Raw genomic sequence first — 19,801 nt, forward strand, 5'->3', positions numbered from 1 at the left:
ACCCGTGCCCCTGGCGCCGATGTCGAGGGCTCAGAGGCCCTGGAAGAGACGCAGGAGCATCCCCGGCGGCCGGGGAGCCAGCCCCCGGGCTGCGGGCCGCCTCACGCCGCCACCAGGGCCCCCCGCCCCCGCTTGAGCCGCCAGCCGCGCTCAGCGCGGCCGCCCCGCCCGGCAGCGAGGGGCCGAGGGGCCGAGCGGCCGTTGGCGCGGGGGCGGGGCCTCAGCGGCGGCCGTGGGCGAGGAGGCGGGGCCTCGGCACGGAGCGGCTGTCGGCTGGGGGCGGGGCCTCGGTGGGGGGTGGAGCCTCGGGGCAAGGAGCGGGCGGGGAGCGGCGCTTGGGCGTGGTCGGAAGTTCCGGGTCGGAGGGAACAGGAAGTCGGGACGTGGCCGCCGCAGCGGAGCAGGAGGCGGAGGGCGGGTGGCGGTGGACGATGGCGGCGGTGCTGAGCTCGGACCGGCTCGAGGTCTCCGTGGACGGGCTGACGCTGAGCCCCAACGCCGAGGAGCCGCTGTGCGAGGCGCGGCCGGGGCCGGGGGACCCCGCGGCGGCGGGGCGGAGCCGAGCGGGCCCGGGCTCGGTGGAGGCCGGCGGGGAGGCGGCGGCGGCGGAGGCGGCGGCGGCGCTGAGCCCGGAGCGGCGTTGGGGCTTCGCGCTGGAGGAGCTCTACGGCCTGGCGCTGCGCTTCTTCAAAGGTGAGGCCGCGGCGGCGGGGCCTGGACACCCTCCCCCAGCCCTCCCGAGGCCCGGCGCAGCGGGGCGGGAGCCGCTGGCGCGCCCGGTCCCGGGAGCCGCGGGTTGGGGGCGGACAGCGGCGGGGTATCTCTGCCTGCCGGTGTCCGGGGGAGCGCCCGGCGAGGGGCCAGCCTGTGCGTGCGGGGGGGAGAGCAGCGAGGAGGCTGCCAGCGGGCTGCCCTGCACCCGCTCCGCGGGGTTGCGGCAGCCCTGCTGAGGATTTGCACCACCCAGCCTAAAAATGGAGCCAAACGTCTTTGCAGCACGTGTGTGGGGGGGAGGTAGGCGAACAGCTCGCTTGAGCTGTTGTCAAGGGTGCTGACAGTCAGAATAGTTGTGTGAGATGAATTGCCATCTCCCCAGGATGTGAACTTCAAGTCTGGCTTTGCTGTGTCTTGTGCTATCATGACTCCAGCTGGCAGCTGTGCACGTGAGCTGTGAAATATCTGCATGGGTGTAGAGCTGGGATGTTGGTGCTGGGATTCCCTGCAGCTGGGTTTGCTCCTGCAGGGAGCTGAAGGCATCTTGCCACACTCATTGAGAAAAGGAAATCGAGCCTGTGCTTCCTGAGGAGGAACTGTTCACCGTAGCATTATGTTGCTGCAAGGTGCTCAAACGGTGTAGTGCAGTGTGTCACTGTGCTGACTTTCAGGCTGCTGCTGCTTAATGTAGGGGAAGGCATAGGGAGTCCTGCCGTATATGTGCAGTAGGGAAGGTGTGACGCTGTGCTGTGATCAGCTGTTAGCCGACCCTCAGGAAAGCTGCCCTGTCCAAGGGCAAGTGTTTTGGCAGGTGGAAAACTCCACTGTGCTAGAAAGACAAAGCTGTTTGTTTTCTTCACTGTGGTCAACTTACACACTCCTAACAAGTATCAGGGTGCTAAGACTAAAGCGGGTGTCTTGAACCCTGGTTTGTTTCCAAAAAACGTCTATATTCTGTGGGAATTACAACATGTATTGGGATACATATTCAATTTTCTAAAATATTGCTTGGCTGTAAGAATCTCTGAATCATAGAAGCCTTTAGCTGTTTCAGAAGCAACCACGTGTCAGTTTTGGAAGCATTGTAACTTGTCTCTCTTTCCCTTTCCTGAAAAATGAGCATAAAGCTTGCCTGCCTGAAAGAGTTGTAGTGTGGCTTAATGAGCAGTTGTTTTCAAATGTGGTGTAGAAGGAGATGTCCCTGCAATAGCAGATTCTTTGTCTCAGTCAACCGTGCTCTCATTTTGATTTGGGTGTAATATACTATTGAAATAGGTATTGACAGTGTAAAACTATAGATTGTAAATGAACTTATCTGTTATTGCTAGCCTGTCTCTTTTGTTTCATCTCTTAATGAAATTTATGCTCTGTATTTCTTTTCATTTTGAATGGCAAAAAGTCAGTGAAGTGTTACTTGTGTTGTTTGTATTGCCTCAACCATCTTATTCGTCTTCCTTTTATCAAAAGCTCAATTTCAAGATGTTTCAATTTATTACTGTTCCCTTGAGTCATCAGCAATTTCTTGTAATGTATGGTTTTGCTCATAAGAGAAAACTTTTCCTCTCTGTATGATGCCAGGCTTCCCCAATGAAGATGGGATTCCTCTAGCCCTGTGGCTAGACAAAGTAAAAATCTCATGAAGTCATTGTTTTTATCTGCAGTTTTTTGTTGTGTGCTATAACATGAAGGTTTTTATTTATAGATGTGATGGTGAGTTACTGCAGCTTGTAATATTCAGATAACTGATTCTGTTAGCTTGTTCTATATCTGGATGGCTCTGAAAAGAATTGGTCTTGTTTCCAAATTGTTTTAATATATCCACTGTCAAAACAACTGTGGGAGTGGGCATGCTTGTTTAGCAGTCCTGTAGATGCCAAGGAACAAATACAGATTGCTTTTTTTACTTCAGGGAGCAACATATCAGGGATCTGAAGGTTGAGATACGTTAATAGGTAAATGCTGAAACAAATGCTTGTTTCTGATCACCTTTCTGAAATCTATGCTAACTTGGAAGTGGGGCAATCTTTGAAAAAACTTCTATCAAATAGTTCTAAGAAATGATGTTAACTGCCCACATGACTAGCATGAAACAAACAAGTGATTAAGGGCAGCACTTGTTTAGGAGAATGATGGTGTCTGGATTAACTGTGGTTATTGGGATGGAAAGAGCTTTGGGGTGTGATACTAAAGAAGTCACTGGATGATGTCAAAGGGTAAGTAGTGATAACTAGTGAAGCAGCTTTCTTTCTGTCTCTCTGTGCACACTGAGTTGTCTGGTTGTGGCTCATCGTGTACCTTCTTCCTAGAAAAGTTTAATTCTATCAAAACGCCTTAGACTTGCTTATCACAATGACTGGTAACACTTGTCTGTGGCATATTGCATGTAAGAATAAATTGTTCAAAGTAAAGACAAGGTGGGAGTGTGTATAAACACAGAGTGATGAGACTGAAACTAAGTTAGGATATTAAAGAGACTCGAAAGCTACTTGATTCTGTCTCTAGTAAAGGTTTGATGCTGGGTCACTTCAGCTATCAGGCCTTAGGCTGTGCAGAAGACGTGCTGGGTTTTTTAGCTGCTGTAATGGTTTATGAAGGATGCTTTTCAGAATAATAGAAGCGTAGAAATGAGAGATGGTTAATAATGTTCCAGTCTCTTTTTTTCTGTCCAAAATAAGAGCCTTCCTTATAATACTCACTTTTTTCCTACTGCTCTGTCTAGCCTAGTTCAAAATGACTGGTGTTCTGGCTTCCATTAAAAAAATTCTTCCATTGTGTTGAATCAGGCCTACAGGAGAAAACACTGCCTGTATAGTAATGTTACTGAAGGGGGTAGGTTTCTTTGTCACAGGGGCTGTCTGTAACTGTATGTGCCCCAGGGCTGTTGATGAGGTAGAAGTGTCTTGGCTGGCAGCTTACAGTGCTTGCTGAACTGGTACAAGCTGTGTCAATGAAGGTAATTCGCTTAAGTTTAAGCTGTATCCTGCAGTAGAAGGGGCTGGCTTGCAAAGCTGTACCAGCAAATCTCGGCAAGTATCGACTTGGTTTTACAGTTTTCCCTATTGTTTGCTTGGAATATCTTTCTACTTGGCCTTTGATATATAACAGTCCCTGAGTTTGTGTGCTGTCTGAAGTGATTTGCAGTGCAGCACATCTGGGTAGACAGTATGCAAACCATATCATTTTACTATCTAAAAGCTCTCCCAGTAGCCTGAATACTCTAATTCTGTTTGACTGCTCAAAGTTATTTCCACTTAGCCTAGCAAGGAGGTATCATGGACCTTAGCAATACATCATTCAAAATTTGTTGTTTAACTTCATCTTTTCTATTGTGTGCTAATTTGATAGCATGATTGTAATTCAGTAGTTAAGTAGACTTTTGTTTTCAGAAGTCTGAAAAACCCTGTATTACGATCTAGATTTGATATGATAAGCTTCAGTCACACTTAACTGGAAGGACAGGTGGATAACTTTTGCTGATACAGAAAATCTTCAGAGGATGACAGCTAGGAGTATAAGATTCACACTACTGCAGGTAGTGATTCAGTTCTCATATTTCCCAATTTGAGCTCGCTTATTAAAACCCTGCAAATGACTAGCATTAACATGTGTGACTTCAGCATTTAAAAGCAACGGGTGAAAAATAACAGAGCAAACTGTTTTCTGTTTCTTTCTAGACAACTTGGACTGAATGCAATCCTATGGGAATTAGCCATTTAGAACAGGCACAGTAGGTGAAGTTGGAGTGGATGTTGCAACATATTGTGCCACAGTTCTTGCAGATGAAAAATTTTAGTTACAAAGAAGTAATGATATCTCGCATGACACAGGTTTTTTTTTCAGCATGTTTGTTAAACTTCCTTGAGTCTGAATTTGTGGTTTTATACCAATTCATAGCACGGTGCCACATGATGGAGAGTTACATCACTATCTGCTTTCCAGTACTAGGTTATTGGGACAGCCTTATCTCTCAATTGTGCTTGTATGCAATGGTAACAGTTTCAAGCATACTACTAATTATCTATACTGCAAGTAAGGTTGGCTGTGTTTTAAGTGCTGTTTTTCTGAAGTATTTAATTGAGTCACTCCCAGTGGATCTCTTGTTAGCATCTAAACACAGTGGCAACTGTCAAGGAGAGCTGTAGTTCAAACTGGTAATATCAGGTGTGCAGAGACTTTCACTTGAGGTGTGATGACACGGTAGTTTCACAGCACCTTTCCACAAGGTCTAAGCATGCAGTAAGTGGGAGGCAGCCTCTTTCTCTGCATCTTGGGTAAACTACTCGTATCATCAGTGAAGTACGTATATATGGGCAGTTGCTGCAGAATGCCCAAAGCAGCATAGGTCTGTAGCCTGCCTTCATATAACCATACCTTTAATCACTAACTGAGTTTGTCTTGTCTGTTAATGGCTGCTGTTTAAGTGTAGAGCTTGAGATTTGAGAAATTGCCATGTCCAGTGAATGATGGTTTGAAGTAGTGTCAGAAAAGAAATCTCCTAAGAATCTGTAAGAAAGCTGAGCCATCCCTCTGGCCTTGAAGGGATGCCTGCGCAGTCAGGAGTACCAGTGGCGTAGGGAGTGTTGTAGAGTTGCTGGACCACTGCTTTGTGCATCCTCTAGATTACTCAAATTTGTTTCTTAAAGCTGTTTCATATTCTTCAGCTTCCTGTCAATCATATTTTAAAATCAAATAAGCTATCCAATTTAGTAGGTAGGTAATACTTGAAAGATGTGTTCATGGATACTTGATAAATTCAGCACTTCTCCTGTTTGCCTAGACCCACTAATGTTCTTTCTTGGTGTAGTTAACTCTGCAGATAGCTTCAGCTGCTCTAGTTCAGTTTAACTGCAACATTTCCAAAGCTTTGGGGTAATTATACAGCACAGTTCATCCTGAAGAATTCAACTGAAAAATAGCTAGTATACAACTTCTCCCTTGACTGGCTCTAAATACTTTGCTGAGAGCTTGCTTCTAATCTGCATTATGTACAAGTCACTGAATGTCTGTCTCTTATTTCTCTCCCTCTTATCTGTCTCTGTTTGCTTCCGATTTTGCTCTTTCTTTCCTCTTCCCTTGGGCCACCATTCTTTGCAAATGCAGATTTGGGCTTCCTTTGGTGTTTAGGGCTTGAGGTCAGCCTTCTCTGTTCTATGGAAAATGCAGACCTGCTGCTCTTAGCTGCTGAGGGAAACAATTTCTTTTTTTTCCCCCCTTAAACCCTCTTCAGAAATGGGTTCAAATACTTAGTTGTTAGCTGGCTTAGGCAGCAGTCGAGTACAGCAAACGGTGATGTTTCTTGGCAGACAGCTGTAGGTATGAAGGTTATACAAGGTAAACTATGCCCCAGTGACCCCCTTGAGAAGGGTGCTTCACACAGAAGTATCAGTTTAGCACCCTTGCTGATTGACTTGTTTTTGAGCACTCTCTCCCAGAATGCTAAGTATGTTTTCAAAGTGTATGCTATTTTTTGGATACCAGGCACTTCCATTAAGCCCAATAAGCAAGTTCTGAGTTAAATGTGAGTGCGAAGAAACCGAGGAAAAGCCAAAGGAATACTTGGGGGCCTGGGAGTAGGAGTCCTGAGACACAGGCAGAGAGCTTACCAAGTTGGCTTGGTTGCAAAGTGCTGTATCCTCAGAGGTGAAGCTGCAGAGCATGGTGATTCATATCTTTAAGGATCAGATGGTTGAGGGTGGAAGGGATGTCTGGAGATCATCTGCTCCAACCCCCCTGCTCAAAGCAGGGTCAGCTAAACCAGGTTGCTCAAGGCCGTGTCTGGTTCAATTTCGAACACCTCCAAAGATGGAGACTCCACAGTCTCTCTGGACAACTTTTTCCAGTGCTTGACCACCCTCACAGAAAAAAGCTCTTTTATAAGTTGAATTTCCTGCGTTTCAATTTGTGCCCAGTGCCTCTCACCCTTTCCCTGGATACTATAGAGAAGAGTCTGTATCTGTCTTTACATCCCCCTCCTACCCCATCAGGCATTTTTAAAAATAGATATTACTGTGGACAAAGGACTCTTGAAGCAGGTGTAGATGTTTGCTGTAAGTTCCTGTGACACTGGGAAAAGAGTAAATACTTGGGATTCTGAAAAAGAATGAAGTGGCCAATAGATGAAAAATGTTTACCTTCCAAATTCTTTGATACTGGCTTCACAATTAATGGCATGCATGTAGCGAGTGATTCCTTGTGGTGATTTAACTGATTAAGTCCAATAATGTACTCCATTTACTCTATCAAAAACATAGCTTGTTGCTGTGATCTACAAATGCTTTCCCTCTTGGTTTCTGTCTGATTCTCAAGTTTTGGAAGTATTTAGCCTGGGTTTCTCAGTAAGCCATAGTACAAGTCTTTCCCTCCTTTTTCTTTCTGAGTTTTGTTTCTTTTCCCATTAATAACTCTGACACACTGCTGAAAAATTTTGTAATCTGTTAAGTGTCCACCCTAAAGCTTGGATATGAATTGGACTGTTTGGTTTGGGTCTCTGAACAACTTGCTCTAAAGTGACCTTTCTGGTAAAAGGAGAGCTGGAAACTAGCAGCAGCTCTGCCTGTGATTCACCGCTATGTGCAGGGTACTATGAAGTGCAGTCACATGAGCTGTCTGTTGTTTGCCTCCAATAAGAGCTTCCTCATTTCAGTCTTTCATAAAAGAGATGATGCTTATTTGGTTTCCTGTTCAAGATAAAGGTCTTTTTTTAACAAGCGGTTTAATTAGTGGCACCTGTTTCTTTGGTTTGATGGTTTGTTAAATGTGCTGAGGTAAGCCCTAGTTGAGTAATGCATTGACTAATGCATTTTAAATGATGTATGAATGTCTTTCCTTGCCAATAAATCCATGATGTGCTCTAACCAGGACTGCTTTAGAAGGCCGTAATATGGAGCCATTGGAATTTTGATATGTCCTTGGTCTTTATGTTGCCCTTCTCTTATGGCCAAAGCTCTCTTTGCAGAGAAGCAAAGCACTGGTACTGATTGAGTCACCTCAAAACCTTCTTATCTTGAGGGATTATTCCAGCTGCCTTGGCAAAATACAGTAATCAAATTCCCTCAAGGAAAATGTCACCTTAATTCTAACTTTCCTTTCTGCAATTTTCCTTGCTCTTTATGCCCTTGCATGATGTAAAGAGCATGTGAGGAAAGCAATCTAAAAGTTATCCTATGTATCTTCATGGGAAATCCTTCCCACTCCCCTTACAGTAGACTTGGCAGACACATTTGAGTTCAAGTTCAGAAGCTTTTTAAATATTTCAGAGGTATAGATCTGTATGGTTCATCTAATTAACATAAATATGTATGCGATATCTTGCTAGCTACAATTCACTCTAGATGGTATGAACAAAACACTTTAAGCTTCAGTTGCTAAAGTTAGATGTTTCTTCTGGACAAATCTCTATTTGGATAAAACTGACTGAACTTGTTTAACCTTTTGTGACTTGTATCTTTCTTGATTATGTTTTTACAGAGGAAATCATAGTAACAGTTATACAGAGCACTCTCATGGTTGTATATTTAATTCTTTAATCATAATAGTGAAATTTTCTTTCTCCTCTACAGAAAAAGATGGCAAAGCCTTTCATCCAACATATGAAGAAAAGCTCAAACTTGTTGCACTGCACAAGCAGGTTCTGTTGGGACCTTACAATCCTGACACTTGCCCTGAAGTTGGATTCTTTGATGTGCTGGGGAATGATAGAAGGTAAAAAAAAGACTTGCTCTCATTGATCATAACTCTGCTTTTTGTGTCTGAGGCAAATGTCCTCCAGAATTCAGCAGTAGTAAAACAAGTATGTGGATTGCCTCAATAGGTATGTATGGTAGTGGAAAGTGAGAGGGGCCCCTTCCAGTATGTCTTAAAAATCTGAGCTACAGTACAGTAAAGGAACTAACAGAAGAACATTTAGTTTTTAACTTAGCTGAAGCACGTTAGAAAAAGCTGCTGTGCTGACCGTCTTGTTTCTCATAGCAGTTGAAGACTTAATTAGGTCTGCATTAAAGTGCAAGCCCATGTTTCCTGCTTCTAACTCTGCTTTGCACTGGAGTTACTGCTGGCAAAAGGTTTGGCCTGTTGTAGAAGTATTTGCCACAGCCTTTCTCTTAATATCAAGGGTAGCTTCTGAAACGAGATATCTGTTGGAATCAGACCCTGAGCAAATTTTGGCAAGATAAGAGCAGTCGCAGACATGTCTCCTGTATTCCTTGCAGTTCAGGCTGCAATTTTTTTTCTTGATTCTGTTTCTGCTTGTAAAGGCAATATGCAGCACAGCATAGGCATCTCAGAGCTGGACTCTGTGCACTGCTTTTTTCTCCTGAGTAGGCTTAGCCTATTCTTTGGAAGACCAAAATGTTGTATTTGGTTGTCCCAGTGTTTGTTCGTCTGGGAAAAGTGTATACATTTTTTTCCTATAGACTAGAGTGAAAGAGGGCTGAAGAATATTTCAGGTTCATTTGTATTTTGGAAATTTTAGAATGCAGTGTAGAATTCTAAGTAGAGCTGATGGTATGTATTAGGCTTTCTGTAAGCACTCAGTTATGTCTGTCTGAAACTTCTTCTGGTGCAGGCAGGAGAGAGCAGTGAGATCTACAGGTTTAAGGTCCCGCTTCAAATGGGAAAAAGTTGTTGGTTCTTCGAAACAACACATGCAGTTTGGTCCCTGGTCTACCTGCCCCCCCCCCCCCCCCCCCCCCAAAAATGCTGGACTACAAGTTCAGTACTGACTCAAAGAACGGAGTCTTCTGTTTTCTCAGCTGATGATTCTCTCTCTCTCTCAGGAAGGAATGGGCTGCCCTTGGAAACATGTCAAAGCAAGAAGCTATGACAGAATTTGTTAAGCTCCTAAATAGGTGCTGCCACTTGTTCTCAACATATGTCACTTCCCATAAGATAGAGAAAGAAGAACAAGAAAAGAAAAGGTAATATTTGAATTTCTTGGTGTAGGGGAGTATATGGAGTGTGTAACTCTTGACCTGCAGGCAGTGCCACAGCCAGCTTAGGTTGAAGCCTTTTTGGGAAGAGAGATGCTTTGAGTTCATTCAGATGGCTGTGGTAACGTTTGCTCTGTTTAAGCCTTCTCACTTTGTCAGTAATGAATGCTTCTGAAGTGAAGATATACCTGGACTATCTTAAAGGAACCTTTTTCATTCTACTGATACAGTATGTTTTTAAGAAACATACACTTGACGCAATTCTCCATGTTATAGCAATTGACTTAATAGGTACTGAACATGAAATCATCAGGTGTTTAAAACTCCTCTTTTTTGTGTTAGCCACTTGACAAAGGCTATCTTGTGCTGTCTTTTACATATCATGTGCTATTAAATAGCACCTGTAATTAGTGGCTATATGTTGAAGCCTGGAAGATACGTTAGAGCTCAAGATTTCAAGACTTCTTATTTTCCCTATGTTGTCTGCTATGGGTAGTATGGTAATAGGTTAGAATGAACATTATAACACAGAGTTTACGCTTGTCACTGCTCAGTGCAGTAAAACCAAACAGTATTAGACTTTCTTCTTATGTGCAATAAGACAGTTCTCCAGTCAAGTTGAAGTGGAAGGAGATGGTGTGAAACAAAGCCTTATTGGGCAGGTGAAAGGCAGGTTACAGCATGTTGAAAATAACTCATCTTAGGATTGTAGGAAGGCTGAAATAGCTTATTGGGTGGATCTTGCAGAAGAGAAGAGGAAGAACGAAGGCGTCGTGAAGAAGAGGAGCGTGAGCGCTTACAAAAAGAAGAGGAAAAACGTAGGCGAGAGGAAGAAGAAAGACTGAGAAGGGAAGAAGAAGAAAGGAGGAGAATAGAGGAGGAGCGGCTTCGGATGGAACAGCAGAAGTGAGTAGCTAAAACAAAAGACTTTAGAGAAAATAACTGTCTTGCATGTGAGACAGTTGTCTCTAACTCTGTTTGAATAGTTATGGTAGAGTTGAATACCTGAAGTTCAGAGTACTTGAGTCCAGCAGTGACTTTTGCAGTCCTAAGCTAGGAGAGATGCAGTTTGCAAAAACTGTCTTGGCATATTACTGTGTGCTAAGCTGCCAGAGAAGCTACATCCGAAGTGAAGCTCTGTTTGGGGATCAATAGGCCTGTGGGCTGCACTTCATGAAAACTTGTGGCTCTGCTGCTTAAATGATTAATGCTGCACTCAACTGAGCAGAGTGCAAGCATCCAACTGGAAATGTTGTTTGAACTGTGACTTGAAAGTTTCTTTCCCTTCACAGGATACAAAACCTTATAAAAGGATAGCTGCAGTTATGGCTTTTTTCCAGTGCATGGGCTGAAATTTTTCTAACTCGGAAGCCTTAACGCTACCTCCTTCAAGGTGCTCCCTTTCTAGAAAATGTGAAGTGTCTGCAGATCTCATTTGTACACTGGCAGTCACTGGCTCTTAGCACCTTTCTAAAAGGAGTTCAGAATTCACTTCCAAATGTGGTTAAGCTCTGTCTATAGCCCCTGTTAATCTACTTATTTAGAATGTATAGCTCTAGTTCTGTTCTGTTCTCATACAGACCTGGATGCTGAAAACATGGATCTCACATTGCACACTTAGTATTTAAAGAATAATAGATCATCAGAGCTGCTCCTTACCTATAGGTAACACTTTACCGTAGTAAAAATGTCTTTGCAGGGGGTGCCTCTGAAAGATTCCGTGTTTGCTATGTAGTGATTTTGAAGAGGGAGCATATAATTAATCCACAAGTCTTGCTGCTTTATTGTTTGTTTAACATGGTGAGGGCCAGAGGAGTGTGCAATACAAACATAAATGAACAGGCAATACAATCAAAGTTGTGCAGTGTTAAGTAACAGGAGATGGGGTATGCCTTGAAATTAAGAGGAATTTTTTTGTAACATGACAAGCAGTCACATAAGTGGGTTGTAGGAGGTTACAGAGAGAGAACGTAGGCAGAAAAGGGATTCGGGTATGCATGCACAGGCCAAGCGTATTCAGAGTGGTTACAGTTTGCTGAGGGGTAGTTGCATCTTGCCCTTTAGGACACAGCAGTCTAATAATGGAGCTTGCTAGAGGATGAGTTTTGGGGAGGGAAGAAGGGTGAGGGTGAAAAAAAGAATTCTTCTTGTATTTGTCTTCATTTGAAGCATCAATAGCCAGTCACTGATGGACATAGGATGTAGAACAAAATGGACACGGGGGTAGGTAATTTTTTTATATAACTTCTGTTAGCCCTTTGGAGAGAGGAGGAAAACTGAGTCCATGCGTAGTTAACCCATACCCATCTGTTCCTCCTGAAGTATCAGCCGTTCAGTCTGGAGGTACAGCCATCCTATTTCGCAGCATTTTTTGTCTGTTCCTCAGTTGGGCCAGTCAGTGATGCTTTTCAAATCTGGTTGCATATTGTCCCAGAAAGTTAATATAGTAGTGTAATGTGCTCTACTTTGTTTTACTAAAAAGCATTGAGATGTAGTACTACAGCAGTACCACTAATTGTAGAAGGACTGCTAGGATAGGTTCTGCATATTTTCCCGAGCACCCAAATGTGTGGGTTCCCACCTTGCTTCTGTCTGAGAAATTCAGTAGTGTGTTTTTTTTTTTTTCTAGTGCTTCCTTTTTAACTTTGTCAGGCTACAGAGCAAGAATTATGCAATAGTTTTTTTGTTTTGTTTTTTTAACACTTGGCTTTTCAAATATTAGGTAGAAATTGTTGCTGCCTTGTTTATATTTTCAGCATATTTTTAGATGGAAGAAGTCCCATTTGCGTAATCTCTGGGCTGTGTTCTGTTATGTGGATTTAACTGGTTTGTGCAAGAATTGAATTAACTGTCTTTGAGGCCACTTAAATACAGGGATTTCCCCAATACCATCAGCTGCTTGTAATCTTCATACCTCTCGCCAATCTAGGCAACAGATAATGGCAGCACTGAACTCCCAGACCGCCATTCAGTTCCAGCAGTACGCAGCCCAGCAGTACCCGGGCAACTACGAACAGCAGCAGATCCTGATTCGACAGCTCCAAGAACAGCATTATCAACAGTACATGCAGCAGCTATATCAAGTCCAGCTTGCACAGCAGCAGGTATGACAGGCCATCTGAGATACTTAGATTCTGTGTTCGATGTTCCAGGCTGCCTTTGGGAGTTGTTAACTTGTCTACCACTATCCCCTTTAAAAGATAATTGTTACAAGAAGAGTCAAAGAGTATGACTAATGTTGCTTCAGATTGAAATACTGAAGTCCCTTTATTAATCTCTTCTAGTAGATTTCTGAAGCATCTGTTAACCAAGAATATTCTAAGCAGCCTTTACTAATCACTGTATTTGTTAAAATTCTTGGAGGCCAAATGCTAAGCTCTCTGCTGTGGCATCTGTGTGCAAGTAAATGAGTGTACATACCAGTGCATTGAGCACAGGCAAAAATAAACTTCTTGAAGTGATTGTCCATATATGTATCCCATTCAAGGGTCTCTGGAGCACAGCAGCCTTTGGTCAGCTGTGTTTCCAGCTGAATGTACATGCAGCACTGTCTCACCACTTCTGGGTTTGAGGTTGCACCTTCCAGTCCACTTCTTGTAGTACTGACTTCTCTCCCCTCTTATGTCTGTTATTAGTGATTAATACAGTTGTTTGCTTGCCTGCAGTAGACTGCGAAGGGCTTGGGTGGGAAGATAGATGTTTGTATTTCCAGTAGCAACAGGTGACAGTAGTACTTCTGTGCAAGAATTTTGTGTCTGGGCTTGAAAGTTTACTTCTTTCTTTAGGCGAATCTTGCATCTCTGGCACGTGTGCTTTATTCAGATCTCAAACTATTTTAAAGTTCAAAGATATCCCTCTATTCAGATCTCAAACTATTTTAAAGTTCAAAGATATCCCTCTAAGTGTCTTAAACAGATGGTAAAACAGACTTCATGTCTCTGACATCTGAGCTGTGTGTGGAGGACCTGATTCTTAAATGGCCTCTCTCTGCCAGTCTGAGGTCTACTTCTCTTGAGCTGAAGGCCTAAAATTCTTAACTAATTTTCTATGAAGTCATTTGTAGTTTGAAGACACTGATGCCCTCAGCGAAGAGCTTGTCCAAGGAAGGAACAGAGTTGAAGTGGTATAGGAAAGCTAGAGGCTTCCTGCCCTGTTACTGTTACTGCTGAAGCTTAACAGCACCGTGGTACCAATGCTTTGGCATCACAGTGGTAAGCAAAAGCTTCTGCCTCATCAGCCCTTGCCCTCAGAGCCTTCTGTAATGGATACTACTCCCCTGAGACTAAGGCGTCAAAGACGCTGCCTATTTTCTTCAACACTGTCAACACTGCTCCTGTCGGTCATAGCTGTCTGCTTGTAACGGTGCTAAGATTGTCTAACTCTACTTCTGACACTTTCCTCGAGGCAAAGGTAACCTCCGTAATGCTTCTGGAATACTTTCTATTCAGATGCCCATAATTCAGGCACCTTCAGGATCTGTTAGTGCTGTTCTGTCCTGGTTCCTTCTAGATCAGGTTTTGATATGATTAACTTTGGAAAGGCTGTATGGAGTAGCTTTCCAGATAAGTTCTCACTGCTTTACATTGAATCACTGAAACTTTCTGTAATGAAGGTAGATCTGGGCAGCATTTGTACAACTGGTCAAGTTTGAAATGTCACCAACTGTATTGTCTCTTTACTCTTTCAGAATATCTATGTTGAATTCATTCATCAAAATGATATGCTCATTAGGTGGTTCTTTAAAGAACAGTACTGCCAATTATACCTTCTGCCCTATTCCAACAAAAAAGCATATGTAATCTCTTACTGATAACTCTGAAGGGAAAAATAAGCCTTGAAGCTGAAGGGATAAGGCATCCTGCCTAAATCCAAAAGAATGGGTGTTACCTGGTATAATCTCATTTTAAGTACGTTTAATCCTTTGCAGAGGAACAGCATGATAAATTCTATCTAAAGAGTTTCCATGTGCATAAGTCATCTTCTATTAGAACACCTTTGTGCTTTAATAACCGTTTTCCCAGCTTGCTTGTAGTCCTTCCGACTCTTATGTTGCCTGCATTCAAATTAAATAACTGCCTTTCTTGGGCTCTGTGGATTTGATAGACCTTTTGAGCAAGTTAACCCACCAATTGGCGAAGTACTTAATTGGCGAAGTGCTTAATAGACTTTAAATTTTTTTTCTTTTTGCTGGATGATTCCGGGCCAGAACACTTTCAACCCCCAAGTAAAAACCAGCAAACAAATCATTGCTTTTGTTTTTCAGGTAAGTGTTATAGGAGTTACTGAAATGCCCAGCTTTCAGTTAGGTGTAACAGCTTACTGTGCATGCTCTAGTTAGCTGAAAGACTCAACTTGAAAGTTCAGGTTGTATCCAGTAGGCTGGAACAGAGTGATTAGACTTCTGTGATACTGAGCACATGTAATTCTACTTTGTAACACGTGCTGCTCCTGTGTTCTCATATCCCTCTTCCTCACGGGATGGAGGGGAAACTTTTTTTTGTAATTGCCATTATACCTTTTGCTAGAAGACAGATGTCTCAGGACTACTGCATTTACTTGATTTAATCTCTCTCATTTTAGGCAGCCTTACAAAAACAGCAGGAGGCAGTAGTGGCAGCAGCAGGGACGCCTCTGACTACTGCATCGATGGTGAATGCGCCTGCCACAGGGGACATCCCATCTATTAATGGGCAGGCCAGTGCACATACAGACAGCTCTGAAAAAGAGCTGGATCCAGAGGCTTTGGAAGAAGCATTAGAGAACGGACCAAAAGGTAGGATGAACTAGATTCCTTATTTAATAATGTCAAAAGCCATTAGGACACAGATATATCTTGGGTTACGATCACTGTGGCTCTTCGCTTGGCTTTGTTGGGCTGTGCAAGAGCTAGGTTTGATTCCCGAGTCTGGAATCTCAAGGCAAAATATATTGCACAGATGTAACCCAGCTTCCTGGGAGAGGAAAGATGAAGCAGGGAAAGCATTTCAAGTGAAGACATAGACGGGATCCAGAACTTCCTTTCGCACTTGGCTGAGCTCTGAAAGTGGGAGCAGGAAAAGCAGCTTCCCAGCAGCTTTCCAGTCACTCTTATCTCTGGACGCATCTCCTTACTTTGATCCAGAATCAGTAGCTCTCAAAAGACTTGCTTAGATCCTAGTAAGGAACCAGTGCTAACATGATCCCTGTCTAGTTAGGAATTCATTTATGTTTTGGTTGGTATTTGACAATTTCTAGACAAGTTCTGAACCTCTGGTTCTATTGCATTTATACATCCTGTCAAAGACAGGTTTTGTGCATTGTAGCCCCAACGCCATTAGCAGTACCTCTACCTCAAGTCATTTTTGCGTAAGCACTGTCAGTGTAAGTGTGATGAATGGGTAAGCTGGTGGGATTTGTGTGTGCAGTGTTATATGCAAACATGCACTGCATTTCATAAAGTTTGAGCCCTGTTAAAAGATGCATTTCTCCAGTAGGAAAAGAACCACTTAGAGGCCACAAGCAGTGCTGCTTTTAAGTGCCCCTAAAACACACTTCAGCATACAATATCTCTTTGAGATATTACTTAACTGGGATATTTCCCACTCTCCTCTAGATTCTGTTCCAGTGATAGCTGCTCCATCGATGTGGACAAGACCCCAGATAAGAGACTTCAAGGAAAAAATTCGGCAGGATGCAGACTCTGTGATCACAGTCGGCCGAGGAGAAGTGGTTACAGTTAGAGTACCAACTCACGAAGAGGGGTCTTACCTCTTTTGGGAGTTTGCTACAGACAATTATGACATTGGTTTTGGGGTGTATTTTGAATGGACAGACTCCCCTAATACTGCAGTCAGTGTGCATGTCAGTGAATCCAGTGATGATGAGGATGAAGAAGAAGGTAAAGATGCTTATTCATATGAACTTTGTCTTGCAAAACTTGCCATTTGGAAAAAAACAGCTGATTCTGCCTTGTGTAATCTCCTGGTTCCCCAACTCTGCAGTGCAGGGCTTTCATCTAGCTGGAGTCTGTCTTCAGTTTTGCATTGGAAGTAAAGTTTTGAAAGTAACTTCAGATGTTTCATTTGATCACTGATAGGTTAAAGCAGGCAAAGGGAGGAAAAGATCCTTTTCCTGTGTTTCACTCACTCCTTAGTGTGCCCTCCTGTGCTTTGTCCAGTTCAGCTGTTCCATAGGCTAGACTGGTACCAGTGCTGTAATTGCAGAACTGCTCTGATGTAGGAAGCAGTGGCCTTCTGGACTGTTTCTACTAAGTAGTCAGCAGTAGTAGGTAGTATATCAGAAGATGAGTGGCAATCAGTCAACCTGTGGAAAGGCTTAATGAAAACTGGATGCTTGGCATCTCTGAAAAATGGCCCAGCTGTGGTGGGGAGGGGAGATAGTTTGTTTTAATATCAAACTGTAAAATTCATAATAAAGCAGTGTCCAGATTGAACCATAGACAAACTAGCCTTTCATCAAATGCAGCTTTGCAAGGGTAAATGGATAGATTGCTCCCTTAGAAGGGCAGCAGTTGCACTTTTTTAGTACAGTGGCACAATAAAAGGCAGAAACCTTTGCTTATTGTTGCTCCTGATTTTTGAATGCTTTACCTCCCTTCCCTCCTCCACTCCAAAACCTGACTTCTAGACTGACAAGGTAGATTGCCTTGTCCACTACAGGTCAGGACTCTTAAAACAAAGATCTGACTTTACTTGTAAAGTATGCACCTCTGTTAACGGACTTTTTTTTTTTCTTTCCCTTGCAGAAAATACTAGCAGTGAAGAAAAAGCCAAAAAGAATGCCAACAAGCCTCAGCTAGATGAAATTGTGCCTGTGTACAGACGAGACTGTCATGAAGAAGTGTATGCTGGCAGCCACCAGTACCCAGGGAGAGGAGTTTATCTCCTTAAATTTGACAACTCCTACTCTCTATGGAGGTCAAAAACAGTTTACTACAGAGTTTATTATACTAGATAAAGGTGTGGCTGTTTCTGATGCTGGGCTGTGCAGAAGATGTCATTTTATTTGGAATTTTCTTCAAGCATAACGGATCCTCTTGAGTCTGTGTTTTATCCTGTCTGTATCTGTATGGTTTGTGTGAACTTTAACAAGTAGACACGGGGATCTTCCTGCTCCATGACACTAATGCATATTGCATTGGGCTTAACACAGGATCTCCCTAGGCTGTTTGGGTGCTGGAGTTAACCAGCGGAAGTCACTGGCTCCAGTGCTGAAGTCACACCAGTTGCATCTGTAAAGCCTCATGTAAATGGGGGAGGGATTTGCTGGTTCACTGGCTGGGTGACCTGATGTTTCCATGTCTGGATGCTTTGAATAACTTGTTAACAGTTAATTTAAAGGTCCCATCAATAACTGGTAGATTTGGATGCAGTTTGCTGTGTAGCAAGTTTCTCTTAACTGTAACTGAATGTCAGATTTTTACACCATTAAAACTTGAAACTTTAAGTTGATGCGGTTTAGAAACAAGTTGTCTCGCTTCTGTCCTCATTGAAGAAGAAACATGCAATTCCTTGAACCAGTGTAATGACTAAGATGAGGATGAACAGTACCCTGAAAGTACAGTGAATAACCTCTTACTTCTGAAGACTTAAACTGAACAACAGTTAAAGTATATGTAACAAGTAGAACCTTAATCACTCTGCCCTGCTGCTAACCCTAGAATTATAAGTCTTTTTTTTTTTTTTTTTTTTTTTTTTTTTTTTTGAAGGAATTGACTTTGAACCAGGGCACAATTTTTTTTTAATGGGGTACACTTTAAAACTGAAATCAGTTTTCTGCACAACTTTCTGATGTGTCTTTTTTGTAAACCTGAGTGAACGCATTGTGCATCTGAAGAATAGTAAATCACTTTGGTAAAGTGTAGGAATTAATGTTGCACTAATTATGGAAATCACTGCCAGTCCATTTTAGTCTGAACTGGTGGTTCTGCAGTGCAAACTTTCTGCTTTAATCTGTAACTTTGGGCAGAAAGCCAAAATGCACATACAGATATTTAATAATGTAGCTTTAATTCTCAATTTCATATGTACGGATGGGGCATTTTCATATATTTTGTGTAGTGGAAAAATGCAGATGGTTACTTGGCTTGTAGATGCAGTAATAATCCACTGTCCTTGGAGCCCTGCACCCAAGGGGTGATGATTGCAAGGATGACTTGTATAAATGCTCTCTGCGTGGGTAACGCACTTTGTTACTGGAAGAAATCTGTTGCTTTGGGTCTGTCTGATTGGTTCTTGCAGTAAGATTTCCATTGATTAGCTGCAGCATGTACAGTTCTACAGCAAATGATGTCGTGTTCGGGGGACTTGTTTGAATAATCAGTTTGTACATACATGATAGTTTACTTTTCTCATACCAACTGTGGAGATACTTCTCCTAGAGCGCTTAACTTGTCATCTTGCGTTTGGTTCAGCAACACCATACCAGCTTATAGCTAGTTAGTGCTGCTTTATCCAAAAACACTGTACGATGTTCTGCTCTTGTGTACATACAGTATATAAACCATGAATTTAGAAAGTACCTTGCTTTTAAAGAAAACTGTATTTAATGTAAAAAAAAAGAAAAAAAAGAAAACTTTTAAAAAGGCAGGCACTAATATATTTCTTCCAGTCTTCAATTTAGATTTTTGTCCATACAAAAATGTTATGACTTTTTCCTCTAAGAATAACTGTTCTTGGGAGTGGTGTTTGTTGCTTTAAATGGCAGCACTTACTGTCATGTGTTGGATGTTAGAACTTTTACGTTTCCAGACTTTTTTTATTGCCTCTGGCTGTTGATTAGTACAGTACAAGTGCGATTTCAAAATACCTTGAGATAGTATTTAATCTTAATTAAAATACATTTATCTGTAATGCTGTTGGCTTTTTATTAATTTGGAAACCTTGGCATTGCGATGTATGGCTAGTCAACTAAGATAGGCTTGTCATCTTCCCTTTCACTTCTGAAAGTTCAGTACTGAGCTAACTTTGCAGTTTTAACAGCTTAATCGTTTGAGCCAAAGACTCTGTACTGCAAATCTTACTAGTTCACGGTGAGAGGCCATCTATCAATGTTAGACGAGTCCAGCTTGAGCAGCATTATCTTTCTGTTGATACAGGGATCTCCCCCAGCGGAAGGGGAGGAACGTGGACAACCGGAAGTCGTGAGCCTTTTCAGCCTAG

General features: G+C 42.7%; 1 protein-coding gene across 1 annotated transcript; it reads left to right on the forward strand.

Moving 5' to 3' along the window:
• Positions 1-328: 328 nt before the first annotated feature.
• ACBD3 (acyl-CoA binding domain containing 3) lies at positions 329-19,492 on the forward strand. Its single transcript, XM_026094697.2, has 8 exons — positions 329-693; positions 8,274-8,415; positions 9,489-9,629; positions 10,389-10,547; positions 12,571-12,745; positions 15,222-15,414; positions 16,234-16,518; positions 17,386-19,492. Exons 1-8 carry the CDS (start codon positions 432-434, stop codon positions 17,595-17,597), a joined length of 1,569 nt encoding a protein of 522 aa, XP_025950482.2. The 5' UTR covers positions 329-431; the 3' UTR covers positions 17,598-19,492.
• Positions 19,493-19,801: the final 309 nt, after the last annotated feature.

Source organism: Dromaius novaehollandiae, chromosome 3, assembly GCF_036370855.1.
Source record: "Dromaius novaehollandiae isolate bDroNov1 chromosome 3, bDroNov1.hap1, whole genome shotgun sequence".
In the NCBI taxonomy this organism is placed as follows: domain Eukaryota; kingdom Metazoa; phylum Chordata; class Aves; order Casuariiformes; family Dromaiidae; genus Dromaius; species Dromaius novaehollandiae.

Coding starts and splice junctions, on each gene's coding strand:
- ACBD3 (XM_026094697.2), top strand. CDS start 432: ATGGCGGCGGTGCTGAGCTCGGACCGGCTCGAGGTCTCCGTGGACGGG. Junction 694..8,273: donor GGCGCTGCGCTTCTTCAAAG/GTGAGGCCGCGG, acceptor TCTCCTCTACAG/AAAAAGATGGCAAAGCCTTT. Junction 16,519..17,385: donor TGATGAGGATGAAGAAGAAG/GTAAAGATGCTT, acceptor TTTCCCTTGCAG/AAAATACTAGCAGTGAAGAA.